This window comes from Vigna unguiculata, chromosome 4 (genome assembly GCF_037176805.1).
Source record: "Vigna unguiculata cultivar grain cowpea cultivar isolate G323 ecotype 2 chromosome 4, ASM3717680v1, whole genome shotgun sequence".
Taxonomy (NCBI): domain Eukaryota; kingdom Viridiplantae; phylum Streptophyta; class Magnoliopsida; order Fabales; family Fabaceae; genus Vigna; species Vigna unguiculata.
The window spans coordinates 13,633,490-13,650,573 of record NC_140795.1 but is presented as its reverse complement, the minus strand read 5'-3'; the positions used below and the strand labels follow the sequence as shown (position 1 = coordinate 13,650,573).

The following is a 17,084-nucleotide window of genomic DNA, read 5'->3' as shown; positions in this document are numbered from 1 at the left end:
AGAATTCCTACCGAATCTACTCTTATTTTTATTATTCTAAGTTCAATCATGGCAGCTATTTCCATGACCATTTTTTTCTAGGAAATGTTTTTTTTTATTTGATTTAAATTTTAAAGCTTGATGAACTAGTTTTTGAAGAGAAAATTACTAATGCAATTCTACTATGTCTATGATGTTTCCATTAAGACCATTCATAAATATGGCAATTTTAGGCTTATCGTCTTCATGCAATTAAAGTTTCTCCTTGTTGAAGTAGTTGGAGATTCAATATGAATTTCTTCTGTAGTAAGGCACAAATCCACTGCGCATTAATTATGTTAAATGTCCCCAAGAGACCATGTACAACCTATTTTTTTTCAATTTTCATCAATGTTTTGTGTGACCAACTCATGGCATAGTCCTTAATTTCTAAGCTAGCCACCATAATACAAATCTCAGCCACATAAATCAAACCTTTAAATGAGACTGACAATAATTTGTAAGAGAACCGTTCCCAACACTACCGATATTCTTATAAATGTATGAACCGTCTATTGACTTTTACATACACTGCTATCACTAAAGGGTCCGCAAACATTCTTATGATTATAATTTGCCGTAGAATTTCACATGTTCCGGTTTCATAGGCCATGGAGAGTTGAAGTTGGTAACTGTGTTGATCAGAAAATCACAAAGCGAGTTGAGCACCTATGAAGTTAAATTGTATTTGTAATATACTTCGAGAAATATGGATCTAATTTACAATCCCTGCAAAACCACCTTGCTGAACAAACGTGCCCTTAAATACTGGACCACAAGTATCATAACATTGCAATGAAGTAAAAATGAACCAAAATGAACCCCAATCACAGGTCAATTACCAGGTTGAGAAGAAAAAATATTAGAAGTTTAGGGGTCCCTGGACAATGTAACAATACACAGGTCAGAGAAGGGAGAAAAAAAATGAAAGTAACTATATCTCACGTACATAGAGGAGCTTTATTTCTATCTCAAACAAAAATAGAGCATGCTTTCTGTTACTCCAACGAATTTGACATGATGAGACAACTTAAGCATTGACAATTATTGCCAACAATAATCTTTCCTGAAGTGAAAAATGAAACTTTAAAGCAGCTAGTTGACAACATCAAGAACCAGCTTGCGAGACTTTAGAACGGACCACCGCAGGCGGCGGTAATAGGCGGCTTGAAGTAATGCAAGTGATAGAACAAATATCCATTTAAATCCCATCTGCATATGGTAGCAATGTCCTTAGAAGACAAGGTATTTTCTTTATTGGTCTAAGATAAAATTGATAATAAAGGGAAACAAACCAGTTTTCTTTCCTCCATCTCTGGTTCGGCTGCCCAGGTCAGGAATGACACAATATCTTTACCCATCTGCAGCAAAACATAACCAAAGAAAATATTTAGCTTAGTTCTTCCCATGTTCATAGATAATCAAGGTGATAAGATTTTTACTGAAACCAATCATCAACAAACAAAAGAACCTGAGATTCTGTAGCAGGGGTGCCATCTTCATATTCAACAGCACCATCATTAAGCATTTTAGGCATAGCAATGGCCCCGCCGGGAAAGTAAGGATTATAGTGCAGTCCTTCTCTAATCTACATTATTATTAGAAGGATAACGTTATTCAAAATTTTCCCATTAAGCACAACATATTAGAAAGCTAAAAAAGTATAACGAAGTTCGCCCATTGTTAATATTGGATATAAAAGCAAGACCGACAACTGGAGTCACATATATAAATACAAAGAACATAGATTTGTCCTGTATATGCATAGATCACACACGATAATCGTTCTATGTTAAACATTGAGAAGAACTCTGTTTACCTAACCTACCATGTATGCATATTTTTATTCACTTTGGATTTGAACCACCAACCCATCATGTGGTGTACAGAAATTTCTATATATTACAACTTCCATAGAATGAGTAAAGTTATATTAACGATATGAACATCATAGTTTATTATTCCTTAAAAAGAATGTTTTTGAGAAGAACTTACCGAAACGCCAGCAGGAGGGTCACGATATCCGGTTAAAAGTGAAAACACATAGTTCTGACCATTGTGTCGAGCCTAAAATATCAAGGGTAAAATTATTTCTGATATAAAAAGCAATATAAAGTCTAAAGATGTTACTAACAGACTACAGTCATTACTTTGGTGATGAGACTAAGATCTGGAGGATAGGCTCCACCGTTAGCAAACCTAGCAGCGGCTTCATTTGCATATGGCTGAGGAAAGCGGTCACTGAGTTTACCAGGGCGTGTAAACATCTCACCCTCATCATTAGGGCCATCAACCACCTCAATCTCCGCTGCCATAGCCTTTACCTCTTCTTCTGTATAAGCGACACCAACCAAATCACGGTATGATATCAAAGACATGGAATGACATGAAGCACAGACTTCTTGATAAACTTGATGACCACGACGAATCCTACACATTCAAAAATCGGTTAAATATGGTAATACCTATATTAGTATAAATAGCTATATAGCATGCCTGTAAAATATTGAATTGAGCAAATGATAGGATAGAACAGAATGCAGTTCACAATATTATGAATCCTGGCCCAGAAAAATGTCCTGAAATAAAATTACATCCTAACAATCGTTGCATGATATTTTTAAGACAAATAAATGAACAATAACATTACTATTTGCAAATATACAAATAGGATTCAAACCCTATGAGATCCCTCGTATAGGCATTAAATTATAAATAAAGCAAGGGAGGAAGATTGAATGACTAATCCACAGTTGATAAAACTGAACATAAGAGCAATATCACAAAAAAGGAAAAGAATACACCTATAATTAACAAGTACTTATAATTCACCTTTAAAATGCAACAGGGACTAGTTTGACTGTACAAAGTCGCTAACTTCAAATCATATTGTTGAGCAAGAAAAAGAGAAAGGGAAATTTCAGGTCAGACTCACGAAGCATGATCATATGAACTGAGAATGCCCTTGTGAGGCCATGGATAGCTGGGACATGCCAGGCCATGCTCGGCTTCATCAGCTAATGCTGTTGTTGAAAAACTTAAAATCCCCGTGACACCGGCTCCTACTAATGCAAATGCTCGTAAGGAGTTACTGCCAGTAGAGTTGGCACCATCATTCTTTGAGATAACGGGTGACGTGAAAGAACTCTAAAATGAATGTAAAGTAGCTATTAGCAAATGAAACAATTGGATTGTTATATGGGAGGCACAATGTTTATATAGTCATAAGTTTTGTTATGAGATGCACACTATCAGCCACAAGCTGACATGGATGTCAATCACATCATAAACACTACCATGCTATACAGACACACATATACAGATATAGATAAATAGAAAGATGAACCTCATTAAAGAATATTATCATTTTACCATATAGAAACTGTCTCATTGCAAAATATCCCAAAATATGATGAAATTATATCTTTCAGTAAAGATATATTCACCTTTTCAAACCAACTTAACAAGTTTTACATGTTTTACACGACAAACAGTCTTATAAAAGAAAAACTAAGATGCATTAGTTTTAATATTTTATTAGTTGACTACCCTATAAAAATATTTTTTTCATAGTATGAGGTCATTCCTACTGAAGTGTCCATTTAAGTGTCCAAACTATATGGAGGCGTTAACTAAGGTTGTCAAACTCGAGAGCTTACGTAAACTCGTGAGAGGCTAGTAAACTCGAATCATAGACTCGAATCGTAAACTCGTAAGAGTTTACTTAAAAAAAAATTAAAATATCTATAAATAATATAATACTTTATTGTTATATGATTCTATAAGTAATTTTTTATTTTTCTTTTATAAAATATTATTATTATTATTACTATTAAATTATTATATTATATTTTTAAGTATTTTTATATTTTTCTAATATTATCATTATTTCATAATGATTTTAATTAGTTATATTACGTTTTATGTAAAACAAAACTGATTGATGTCCAAAAGCCAAAAGCCCATAACATAATAAAGAAAGGAACTACGGCAAAAAGGCCAAACTTTAAATGTCATTCCTAACCAAAAGCCAAAAGTCCCTAAACCCTAAATTTCACTCTAAGTAAACTTTACTTCTTCCCCCTTAGAAGCACAGCTCCAGTGATGCAGCACCAACACAGGAAGACCGTGACAGCAAGCCACCGATGAGACAAAAGTGAAGCAAACAACTAGAACGTAATTACACTGCATCAAAGATCGCACTTCGAGAGTGACAAGGCAAAGAGCAGGGAACCCTAACTGCGAGTAACAATGGAGGAGGACAAGAACGAACTAAGCTGGTTTCGGAGAAGAAACAATACTCTTTGGTGTATGTTTGGGTTTGAAGAAAAGTGACATGGACTCGCCAACTCGATTGCTGGATCGTGCGAGTTTACTTGAGTTCACTGAGTTCACTGCGTGTTTAGCGAGTTTGCTCAAGAAACGAGTTTACTCAAAAAACGAGTTTACTACGAGTTGAATCGCGAGTTTGATAACCATGGCGTTAACTACAGAATCCAAGGTAACAAAATTTTTTTTAATTGGACACCAATGAGAAGTGTCAAACACATGTTGAAAAAGTGTTGGTCTCATTTCAAATAGGAGAGACTTTTGCACTTCAAAGTTCCACCATACTAGTTTGAAAAATAGTCTTTCACTCTTTCTTATATGTCAAATAACGACTATAAGTCTATAATGCAAGATAGTTTCCATTAATTGGAATTGGCTATTTGGACCCAAAGACTCAGCAGTCCTAGTAAGAGGTTTTAAACAGTAAAGAACACATTACATTTAACATAAAATTTAAGAATGTTAGGTAAAGAAAAATGAAGAATGGTATGTCAATTGGACTAACTAGTATTCTTTTTGAAATTTTAAGTTTTTAGGGAGGAAGTATATAACATAGTTTAGTAAATCATTCAGCAATACAATGTGATCAAAGAAAATGTTATATGAGAAGAGGAACAATTTCATACCTACTTACAGGAATAAAGGGGACGAACAAAAGTGTGCAGATACAAGGATCAAGCTAATATGACACTGTAAGACTACGTAAAGAAAAAGGTTTCATATTGCAATTGCATTAATGAACTCATGATCACGTAGAGGAGTTATGAATCCAGCGCTATCATGGATGTGGTTACCATCACAACTGAGATGTTGCAGATGCATCAAATATGAGAACCAATTTTATGCCAATTAGGCTATACATCTGTTTCTTGATTTCATTGAAGATTCCGAAGGAAACAAATATAATTTTACATTTTCCTTTTTGAGGAAAAAAAGGAAAAATATAGGTTCATGCAAATTCACTTACACTTGAAAATAAGAATGTGAGTCAGTGATTCCAGTAAATAATATTATCTATGCCCCTCAACTATCGCCGAACAACACCAATTATAAGTCACTCTACATGCAATTTTGAAGCCAAACAAGATGCAGAACATAATATTTGGCGGCTTCATCACATAATTTGAGAGAACCTATCATCCTTGTCTGTTTTCAGCAAATTGTTTAAACCTCAGATGCTAAAGTGTTTTGTTTCTGAAGTAAATACCTCACCATTTACACATTCAGTCACCAAACCCCATGAGTTTATGTCAACACTCAAGAAAATATAGCAACTGAAATAAATATAACTAAACAAAATATCATGTGACACTTATTGAGGAGATTCCAAAAGTTCATAATCATATATGGTAGTTTGGTCACAAGGCTTAAATAAGAAAAAGAAAAGGATCAAATGGAGCATAGTCAAGATTATAAAGAAAAAGACTATAGTACAATGAGGTAGCATTAAAATAAATTATGATAGAATATAATAATGACTGATGTAGCCCAACCAAGCCCACCCAAACACTTGGCTTGATCATTATTGGTGCTGCATACATTAGCTCATTGCAAAAGTTTTTTATTATTATTAAAATTTACCATTGTTCATCTTCAATTGCTCATTTATAATTTAAGAAGATCTTCAAGTTTTTCAACAACAAACATTTTGAATGTGTAATAAAGCTAGAGTGAAGTCTATATACTATCTATGACTCTTAAAAGAAATTGATAAATCTTTTACATATTAGCAACAATGGTATGATGATATAGATAATAATTTCTAACATTATTGTCACATTACTCAAATGGAAAACAATATTGGTCAAATAGCAATTTAAAAAAGATAAATGATGTGCTCTAACATCTTCCAGACAAACTAATGTTCTCAATATTTTAAATTTGTTCACCAATTTTATATATTTTATTTTATTTGCTTTAATGGTCTCTATTTTATGTCCCATGTTGCAAGCACCAGAAAAATAAATCTTCCAAAACAAATAATCTTATCAAAAAGAGAGGGGTCGTGCTTACAGAAGAACAAGACTGGAGTTTCCTCCTCAATAACTGCCGAATAACACCTCCAGCCATCTCAGTTCAGACTGCAATCCATTCATATAAAAAAATACAGAAAGTAACTAAATACCTCCAACCAAGTATAAAAGATAAAATATATGGGTAATGACAAAGACAGCATCACCAAAAAGTGCAAATAAGTTAAAAGTAAATGTTATCAACTGTTTCTGAAATAGAATAAGAAGACTAAACCCAAAAATGAAAATTTGCAAGGAAAAGTACTAGCAAAATTTGTAATTCAGATTATAGTTAGATGATCTACCAAGAAAATCAACTTTTTCTCAGTTTGGATAAACTTTTAAGAATATAAAACATCCGGTAAAATGAATTAAGTTTCTCCTATAAGTTAAAATTAACTTAAGCAAATAAATTTTTGAAGAAGTTAAATCAGAAATCTTCCATGGACCTTTTTTGGACAAACTTCTCAATAAGGACCTCCATAAGTTAAGGCTAGCTTATGCATAGGATAATTTGTATAGGTTATCTCAAATAGTTCTCTAAATTTATAATTTATAACTTGTGCATCAAGCTAATTTCATTTGTTTTCTTCTTATTTTTATCTTTTAGAAGTTCTTATGGAGAAGTTTGATCAAACAGACACAAGGGCATAACTTAACCTTTAACTTATGATAGAAGTTTAAAGGTCTATTTGCATCAAATTTTCGAAAAACCCTTGTAGAAGAAGAATGTAAGAAGAAAAAATTTATATATATATATATATATATATAGAGAGAGAGAGAGAGAGAGAGAGAGATTCTAGAAAGTAGCTCATGGAGAATCCTTTTTCTATTTTATTTTTCTTCTTATTTTCTTCTACTATAATTTTCTCTCAAAATGTTTACCAGAACAGGTCCTAAGTCATTTTACCTTCTTATTTTCTTAAAGTAAAAGTGTCTATATAAAAGTTTATCCAAGAAAAACCTTACCCTCTTTATCCCATATATTCTAATTCTTGGTAAAAAACATTTACAACAAGATCGAGAAAGTAGTAGACAAGACAAGACCAAGCACAAGTATGCACACGACGAAAGACAGACTAATTTTAAAAAACATCGTTAATAACTACACACAATAAGTTTTACGGTTTAACTGACATCATCCCTCAGTGCTGATCTCAAACAACTGAAAGTACAGAGCTTTTTGAATCGGAAAAGAAAACATTACCTAAAAGGTGCAAAATGTATCTAAATCGTGTATTTTCAGCCATTTTCAGCACCAAATATGCAACTAAACACAAATTAAGGTCTCAAGAATAAAACAAACACACATAAAGGGCCAATAAATAGATAGTTACATAAGCAGAAAAAACAGCAACACCATAAACCCATATCACCAAGCAACACATTCAAATGAAATCTTAATAGGGCATATATTTTTCTGCAGCAACACAAAAACCAGGAAGCTCGGTTCAATTCAGAAAATGAAACTTCGTGGACCCAAATGGGATGTAATAGAAAGAAAACAGATATCAAATTGTTGCACGTGCAAACAGATATCAAATTGTTGCACGTGCAAACAGATATAGGGAGATGAAAATTGTAAAACCCGTAATTAAGAAGTAGGTAACAGATCCGAGTTGCAGTGATTGCTGAACATTTAAAAGACAGAAAACAAATTAAGTAAAAAAAAAATGGGAAATGAAGAGATAGAGAAAAAGGGACTTACGAAACGAAAGCTCTCGATTGGGAACTGAGGATCTAAGGAGGAATAAAGAGAAAGTGCAGAAGAAACAAGAAGAGAGAGAAACTGCGAAAGAGAAGCTTTGAGACACACACGCTTCTAATGTTGCAACCACGAGAATCGCTCTGTGCTATTGGGCCTTACTCGCAGGCCTTATTTGGATTTTTGTTACCATTTATTTTTTTTCTTGGCGTATGTCAGCTACAGCTTCCTCAATGGTGGAAGGGTTAAAAACTAATATATTTTTTTCTTTAATAAATATAGGTAATAATTAGATTAAAGTTGTATTTGATCATATTAATTATTGAAATAGTTTAAATAAAATTAAATTTATTATATCAAAATTATAATTTTTTTATTGTATTAAAAATAAAATATATCAATACTTGTTATATTAACATATTACTAATTTTTTTTAATATGTTTTCTTTAAACATTTTTATAATTATTCATTATAGATCCACACATGTATGGCACCCTGCCTGTAAGACCCTAGAAAATGGCGTTTTAAAAGTGATAGTGGTTTAAAAATAGTGAGACTCGATTATTTAAATATTAAAAGGTTTTAGTATAAATAGAATTGTTATAAACAAGTTTCATTATTTTAAAACACACCATCTCTCTAAGAAACCACTTTTCTAGAGTTCTCTGACTTCTCTCTAGAGGTTCTGTCTCTCTGCTCGTCTGATTGAAGAGCCGAGACTGTAGGATTGATCCTCTCGGCGAGCTCTTCAAATTGGACCGATCAGTTTCTCCGTTCGCGTAAGTTGAGTTTCCACTCTCTTTTTTAGTCTTTTTCTGTATTATGTTGCATGCAAGCCCTCTTCTGCTTGCATGCGATGTTTTAATCATCAGTATGAGTCTCTACTGATCAGTGATCATAACGGTATGTCCTGATCGTTCTTGTGATGTTTCTATGTGTAGATAGAGCATCCTGTGGAGTTAGAGGTGTTGACGTTTTTAAGGCGTTGACGTTTATAAAGTTGTCTAAACATGATAACAGGTAAGGGAAGCTAACTGTTTTACTTGAATTTCATCTAGAAATCATTCTAATGACTTTGAATTGCATGATTGATTGTTGTATGAGTGCTTGAATTGCGTAATTTAGTGTATGCTTGGATTGTGCTAGATTTCTTTGCTGTTGCATGTGAGAACAGATTGGGAATCTGGTATTTTCGCCTAAGCGAGCAGCTCTCGCCTGAGCGAAAACACCAGAAACTCATCCCCTGTTTCTGCGCGAGATCTCGCCTAGGCGAGCCAGTCTCGCTTGAGCGAGAGTCACTCCCGTCTAAGTGAGACACCTTAGCCTGAGCGAGAATTCACCCAGAGTTTGGGTTGTTCTCTGTTTTGAGCCTCGCTCAGGCGAGAATGACTCGCCTAAGCGAGAGAGCCTTTTGCCTAGGCGAGACCTTCTAGCTTGGGCGAGACCCCTGTAGTTGAGTGTTATTTCTTTGTTTCTAATGGATGAAGCTATGTTTGAATGTTAAAATATGAACTTAGTTATGATATGCATGAATTGTTGTGACTGGTAATATGTGTGGTGAAATTGCATGAAGTTGGAATATGAGAAGAAGTGGTTGAACTAGGATTTCAAGGGAAATTCTAAGAGGAATGTTTTAGTGTATGTAAGGACATAAGGACTCAGTTTTGGTTGGTATCCTGGCGCTCCTAGTAACCATTAAGACTCATGTAGAGTATGATGGATTACGTCGGGGGGAGTAGTAGGAGGTCCTGGTCTATGGACCCGATCCGCCATAGAGGTGATGGGACTTACCTTGGGAGTGGTTGGGTGATAACCCCTTGTGTCCAAACTCTGCAGAGTTTGGGAACCGTCGCAGGTGCAAGCCACCAAGAGATCCGATGTCACTTACATAATCCGGATATTGAGTCTAGAGTCATGTAAATGTGTTGTGGTGGTCTATATGATTCTGGTGATAATGAGAAAGATTGCATGGTTTCAGTTTATAATTGAACTGCATGATTCCTTAATCAGATTAGCTTACCCTTGCTTTTTGTGTTCCTGTCTTGTGTTGTATGTTTCCTTTTGTGATGATCACCTATTCGGTGGGAGCAGATATGGTTGCAGTATCAAAGGCACTTCTGGAGGATGAAAAGCCATCGTGTTAGTGTTGAAGAGGAGGTTTCCAGTGGGAGCTTTAACAGTGGTCGGTAGTACAAAGTTTATTAGTTTAGTTTAAGTGTATAAGTGATATATTTTTATAGTCATACCTTTTGTAAGACTGTATTAATATATTGGGTACACTGGATTATCTGTTTTGGAACTATGATGAAACTCCCTATTTTTATTAGTTTTAAGCTGCTGAAATTGGGATGTTACACTGCCCTCCTTTATTTTTCATAAACACTTTATCAGACTACATTTGATTTTTAGGTATGATGTTTGTATATGAAATATGTGTTTCGTACTATTGGTATATGATACGGTGATATGTTAAATGTTGAAAATATATGATATTATATATTGAACATAGATAGAAAGAAAACTCAACGGTGATATGAGGTGCAATTGATAAATTTTATTGTAGATAAAATCGATGGGATATGACTTCATATTAGACATGATTGACTAAATTAAAGAAGTAACAAGTATCAAGAATATTTGATAATCAAAAAGTCTAAAAAAAAAGTTGCAAAGCACAAAGAAATAGAGGAAAGTTATCAAGAATTAAAATCATCTATAGAGACATCTAGTACAAAAAAGTAATACTGGTTATGCACATTGAAACAAGTAACAGTTTATGATCTATTTAGATTCCAGCCACAATTTTTAAGTGTGCAAAAAATGTGTATTTCATTGTAAATTCTAAAACATATATGGTCATACTAATAAAAAATAATTGTTACGTGTGTCTCATGACTACTTTAATGGAGTCATGAAAGAGATTAGTATCAACTTCATACCTTTTTCTATCTATGATGAAAAGAATAGAAAATTGATAAGTTAAACCAACAAGACACTACAATTAGCTATAGATCAGTGAAATGTTTTTATGGTGTGGCTAAAGACGTTTTAGTTAGAGTTCACAAATTCATGTTCCCAATAGATTTTGTAACCATTTGAAGATCAGAGTGCATGATGATGAAGTAAATTTTAATATCATTGAAGCAATGCAGCATCCTAAAGAAAAACAACAGTGTTTTTTGCTAAATGAAGTGGATGAACTTTTTCTAGCAACAAATTGTAAAGACAAAGACCTAGATGATGAGAAATAAAAGGAAGTTAATGACTGTTTGAAGTATTTGGATTTAGAAAAAGAACTTCCTTTGAATTAAGAAGAAGATGAAAAAGTGTTGCATGAAAATGTATCAAAAGATCAGAAGCTAAAGATGAATGTGTTGTCTCCACATATAAAATATATTTTTTCTTGAAGAAGGAAGGAAAAAACTAGTGGTGATTAATAGTCCTTAATATGTAGTGGAAAAAGAGAAGTTGATTGCAGTTCTTAAAGTCAATAAGAATGCATTAGGTTAGGATCTATTTGATCTTAAAATCAATAGTCCTTCATACTACGTGCATATGATTCATATGACACAAGACTACGACCTGTAGCTCAACCTCTTAGGAGATTAAATCCTTATGTTAAAGAAGTAGTAAAGAAAAAAAATTTAGAGTTGTTGGAGCCATTAATGATCTACCCTATTTTTGATAGTAATTAGATTAGTCTAGTCCAAGTAGTGCCTAAAATAGAAGGTATGGCAATTGTGCACAATGATAACAATGAGTTAATTATACAACCATATTATTTTATATTCAGAAGATCTAGATAAAATAACTTGTACTTATCCATTTAGTGTGCTTGCTTAAAGAAAAATGTCTTTTGGATTATGCAATGCACCAACTACTTTCCAAAGGTATATGTTGTCCACATTCTCATATCGTATTGAAAACTTCATTGAGGTATTTAGGGATAACTTCTTAGTCTTTAGACCTTCATTTGATGATTGTCTCAAGAATTTGGACACAACCCTCAAGAAATGTATTGTTATTAATCTTATGCTAAATTAAGAGAAGTGTTACTTCATGGTAACTGAAGGCATTGTTCTAGAAAGCAAGCTCTACTACAAAAGGCATCAATGTTGACAAAGCTAAATTGGAGGTTGCTAAGAAACTCCCACCTCTGGTGAATTTGAAAGCATAAGAAGCTTTCTTAGACATGTAGGATTTTACTAGTAGATTGTCACTGCACCTGATTGGAATTTGTGTTTTGAATTAATGTGTGATACTAGTGATTATGCATTAGGAGCAGTGTTAGGATAGAAGAAAACTAAAAATTTTCATGTTATACATTACGCTAGCAAGTTGTTAAATGAAGCTCAAGTCAATTATGCCACCATTAAAAATAGAAATGTTAGTTATAGTGTATGCCTTTGAAAATTTTTAGATCATATTAGATTGACTCAAAAGTAATTATGTCTACAAATCATGTTGCAATCAAATACTTGTTGCAAACCTAGTTCTAAGCCTAAACTAATCATATGGGTGTTTCTGTTGCAAAAATTTGATTTGGAAATTAAAGACAACAAAGGTTACGAAAACTTAGTAGTAAACCACCAATCCAGATTGGTGAATGAAAAGATAAAACCAAAAAAAGGTTGAGATTTAGGAGAAATTTCCATATGAGAAGTTACTTTTGATGTAGAATAGTCCTTAGTTTGCTACCATAGAAAATTTCAAGGTTGTAAGTCATTCTTGAAGATTTTACTTAACACAAAGAAACAAATGTATAATTAAGGGTATGATAAGATGAAAAATACCTTATAGATCTAAGAAAATTTTCAAATATCAAACTAGTCGAACGGTGAGGCATAATGAAAATTATTTTAGAAAAAACAAAAGTTCTTTAAGTGAAACAAAATATATGGATTAAAGAGAATAAATAGTTGAATTTTTTTTATATTACTTATTCAATAAAAGGTTTATACAATTAAACACTTGAAATTGAGAGGTCAAATATTCTTGTTCGAAAAAAGTAAACAATAAACAAAAATATTTAAAAAGAGTACAAATAATCAACTGTGATACCTAAAAACTATTTTATTTATTATAATTGATAATACAAAGTTTCAACATAATCACACAAAGATTGTAACAAGAGAGAAAATACCTTTCTGAGATATGTGTGGATTTTGTGAATATAGAACAAATCAAACAATCAAAATAGAGAAATAGAGGAAGAAAAAGTGTATAGCTTAAAAAAAGAAGGTTTATTATAAAACTAAAACTAAAAATGTAATATATGTGTGTGTGTGTCTATGTGTGCATGTGCATGTGTGAATGCGTGTGTGTGTGGGCGGGTGTGGGTGTGTGTTTGTGTGTGTATGTGTGTGTGTAAGTATTTTAGGTCATCTAATAAAATCAGTACTTTAGCAATTTGAACGAGGTTAAGGATGAAGAGAGGGATTGGTATTGGAAATGGGTTGGGGATGGGAGAGATATGTACATGCCCATACTCGTCCCTATACCCAATTGATCTAATATTTGTAAAAATGAGAACAAGTTTGAACAATATCCATGGGATGAGTTTACTTGTCATCTCTACATGGAGTTGTTTATTGAATTTTTTATGTGGGGTTTTTTTTATATTTTTATTTAATTTTATTAGTATACATTTGATACTTTGACTTCTGTTCATACATGGATTTGATTTTTAAGCCTTTAATGTTATATGCTTTGGGTTTTATTATTTCTTTTGCGTTTCTATTATCTTTGGCATGTTTAATTTTATTTTACTCTTGTTTCTATTTTTATTATTTCTTTTGTGTTTCTATTATCTTTAACATGTTTAATTTTATTTTACTCTTGTGTCTATTTTTGGTATTGACTGCATTAGTGGTGGTTTACCTCCTTATTATGTCCCCATTGAATGAGAACGAGGTGAAGCTACTTAAAGAAAGAACATGGGATTGTATCAAGTGAATATGACCCTTCAAAACTAGCTTACCACCCAAAATGGGGTTAATCCTTTGATAGGCTAATACTTTTATACCTTCAGAATTGGATGACTTCAAGATCCAAGTAAAAACTCATGAACTATCTCTTTCTTCTAATTATTCTTGTCTAATTAATATGTTAAGGAATTCACTCAATTTTTATGCATACGACTCTGTGTGTTAGAAGATTATTAAAAATCCTGGACAATTAATTAATTAAATTATTATCATTATAACATGTAACTTAAATACTTTAGGTTTGATCTCATTAATTGATTCTAACTATACTCATATTTGAAGGGTATAGGTCATTTTTGTATACCTCTTTCTTTGCTAGTGTGTGTGTGTGTGTTGTTAGTTTCTGAGTATTCTTTCTCCTCTTTCTCTAACAACTAGTATCGAGAGCCAACAAGACCAATGGTGTAAGACCCGAGGAATTTAAGTAATGAAATAAATCATTATTTAATAAATGCGGGTAGTGGGAGCCTTTATGACATTAAATGCTAACTTTCATAATATGGAAAAGTACCAGTTCAAATAGTCAAGAGTACTTAATTGTGTTGAAAGGACTTGGGTTAAAGTCTAGTGTATGCCAATTTTGTGATTATTTTGATTTTATTATTTTATGATATGTGTGAGCATGATAAGGGATTATAAATACCTAGATTTATAGGAATTATCATGAAACATGAATTGGTTGAATGGTTGTGCATTGACTTGGTAATTACAAGGTGGTGTGTTTGAACCTTGACTAATGCAAAATAAGTTCCTTTTTGTCAAAATTCTTTTTGGCATGGGTGAAAAAGGTAAAAAACCCTAGCTGTCCCAGGAGGTCGCCAAGGAGGTTGGAAATACACCAATAATGGTCTAAGGAGAGAGTGTGGTTTTGGAGGCTGAAACTGTTGAGTGCAATGAGGAGAGGTTTACAGAACAACAATCATGTCTGTTGAGTGTGAAAAAGGGAGGAATTGAGGGAGGAGCTAAGGAGACTTGTGGTGATCAAGGAAGGAGCTCTAAGAACCATTAAATTGAGCAAGGAATCCAGGTTAGAGGAGTTCCATATCTTGAATTAAATGTTAATTATATGACTTTGTCCTGTGTTTGAGGTTGGAAATGCCTTGTCTGCCAAATTTGTTTTAATTTCATCGCGTTTTTGGACTTCTACCAAAAACCGCTTGGCGACGTTGATGGCTCGCCAGACGACGCATGCTCCAAAACCCATTTTCTTGGTTTTTCCAGATGAACTGCTTGGCGGCTGGGTGCTGCCCGCCTGGCGACGCGAACTGGTTTTCAAGTTGGTTGTCTTTTTGAGTTTTTTGTGATGTTGATGTTGTCTGGATGAAGTCTTGATGTATGGTCGAGTGAATTTTTATGTGATTGGATATATGCAAGTAATTTCTTTATGATGATGGTATGAATCTTGCATGAATTTAGGGTTAGGGTTCATAATGGAATTGGGGATGAATAAACGTGATTTCGAATTATGATTTATGATATGGTTCATGAAAATAATCTAAAATTGAACAAGCATGGTCTCGGTATGATGTTAAACATTAAAATTTTGTCGAAACATGTACTAGAATTGGTAATTGGGGGTTTTAGGCTTTGAACTGGTCCGGGGAAAATTTGGGCAGAACCCATAATTGTATGTACCGCCTAGCGGCGCATGAACTGCCACCAGGTGACACATTAGGACAGTGGTGTATTTGTTTGTTGTTCTGTGATTCACGTTCTTAGAGGTCTATTGGGTGATTTTTCATGCATAATATGAGTTAATTGGTAGAGGATGTATGAAGTAAATGTATATAAGTAAGTGATCGAGGTCGTACCCGACCAAATAAAACATTTAAATGCAATACTCATGAGTTAACCCAAGGTCGTCTCCCAGTGACCATTGTTTTCACTCAAAGGTTCCAGATTGCAATTCAACACAAAGGGGGGGGGTTGGCAAATTCAGATTTTAGAATTATGAAAATATATTTCAACAGTTTTGCAAATGTTAATAAAACGGATTAAATACAATATTGACTTCCTTGAATTTGAATGCAATCTCACTCATCACAGGTCACATTTTTAGGGTTTTGGTCTCACCCAATCCACTCGTTCAGACCCACTAAGTGAGGGTTAAAAACGTGTTTCAATATACAATTAAGCAATGCATACATTCATTCATTTGTGGCAGTCAACCCAATTCATTAAGCATGAACGAAATCACCCAAGAACAACTAACCCAATCTGTAATTAAGCATTAACAGAATAAAAGTAACCATTCATCACAAAATTAAGATGAAGAGAGGCAAAACACGAATTCAAAACAAAACCTCAAAGTTCAATTGCATCTCCTTTAAGTAGTCAATACCTAAGTTAGAAAGCCATGAAATTCGAATTACAAACCACAGGTAAACGAAAATACATCACCATTATGAAGAAAACGACTGCAATAGTGTGCAAATTGCTCAAAAATGTTCTATCAAAAAGCTAAAAATGGAGAATGGGGGGGGGGGAGTGGTGGTTGCCCATGAAAGAGAAGACCTAAAACGTGGTCACATCAATTATGCCACTCCTATTTACAAAAATGCCACTCAGGACTGCAAAATTAAAAAAGTACTATGCTGGTCAATCGAATTACAAAAATGCCACTATGGGCTAAAATTGCTGGCCCAATAAAGTGGACGACTGACTAACATGGTGCAGACGTGGTAATGATGTGCCAAACGTGGGAAAATTTAAAACATGTTTCAGCACACCATAACACAAACAGAAAGGGTGAGCTCATAATAAATTAACACATAAGTTAATAAAATCAAAACACCCAATCAAATTATTCTAGTTTGTTCTTGGCCAAGACCTTAATACCCCAAGGCTTTTCAACCTTCAAATCACACAAATAGTTAACCTTGGACTCAGGATTTATGATGCTCATACGAACCTTTCCACTCGTAGTCCTGCTCTACAAATCTCACCGCTCGTAGTCATGCTCTACGGACCTACCCGCCCGTAGTTCAACACACGTGATCCACCAACATGAACCTCCCCGCTTGTAGCATCTC

General features: G+C 33.6%; 1 protein-coding gene across 2 annotated transcripts; it reads right to left on the bottom strand.

Annotated features, from left to right (window-relative positions):
• Nucleotides 1-835: 835 nt before the first annotated feature.
• Nucleotides 836-8,209, bottom strand: LOC114182130 (cytochrome c1-2, heme protein, mitochondrial). 2 transcript variants are annotated; one of them, XM_028068904.2, is made up of 8 exons: nt 8,068-8,209; nt 6,361-6,428; nt 2,954-3,165; nt 2,169-2,448; nt 2,014-2,085; nt 1,490-1,606; nt 1,314-1,379; nt 836-1,230 (listed from the first exon to the last, which is right to left on the bottom strand). In XM_028068904.2, exons 2-8 carry the CDS (start codon nt 6,415-6,417, stop codon nt 1,114-1,116), a joined length of 921 nt encoding a protein of 306 aa, XP_027924705.1. In that variant the 5' UTR covers nt 6,418-6,428; nt 8,068-8,209; the 3' UTR covers nt 836-1,113. The 2 variants fall into 2 exon arrangements, with proteins under 2 accessions (XP_027924705.1, XP_085528789.1); XM_085672663.1 differs by lacking the exon at nt 8,068-8,209 and adding an exon at nt 7,948-7,966.
• Between the last annotated feature and the right edge of the window lie 8,875 nt (nt 8,210-17,084).

Excerpts from the sequence above, each read along its gene's own strand:
- LOC114182130 (XM_028068904.2), bottom strand. The coding sequence starts at position 6,417 with ATGGCTGGAGGTGTTATTCGGCAGTTATTGAGGAGGAAACTCCAGTCT. Across the intron at positions 1,607-2,013 it reads ACCCTCCTGCTGGCGTTTCG|ATTAGAGAAGGACTGCACTA; the intron begins GTAAGTTCTTCT and ends ATAATAATGTAG. Across the intron at positions 1,380-1,489 it reads CCCCTGCTACAGAATCTCAG|ATGGGTAAAGATATTGTGTC; the intron begins GTTCTTTTGTTT and ends GTTTTGCTGCAG.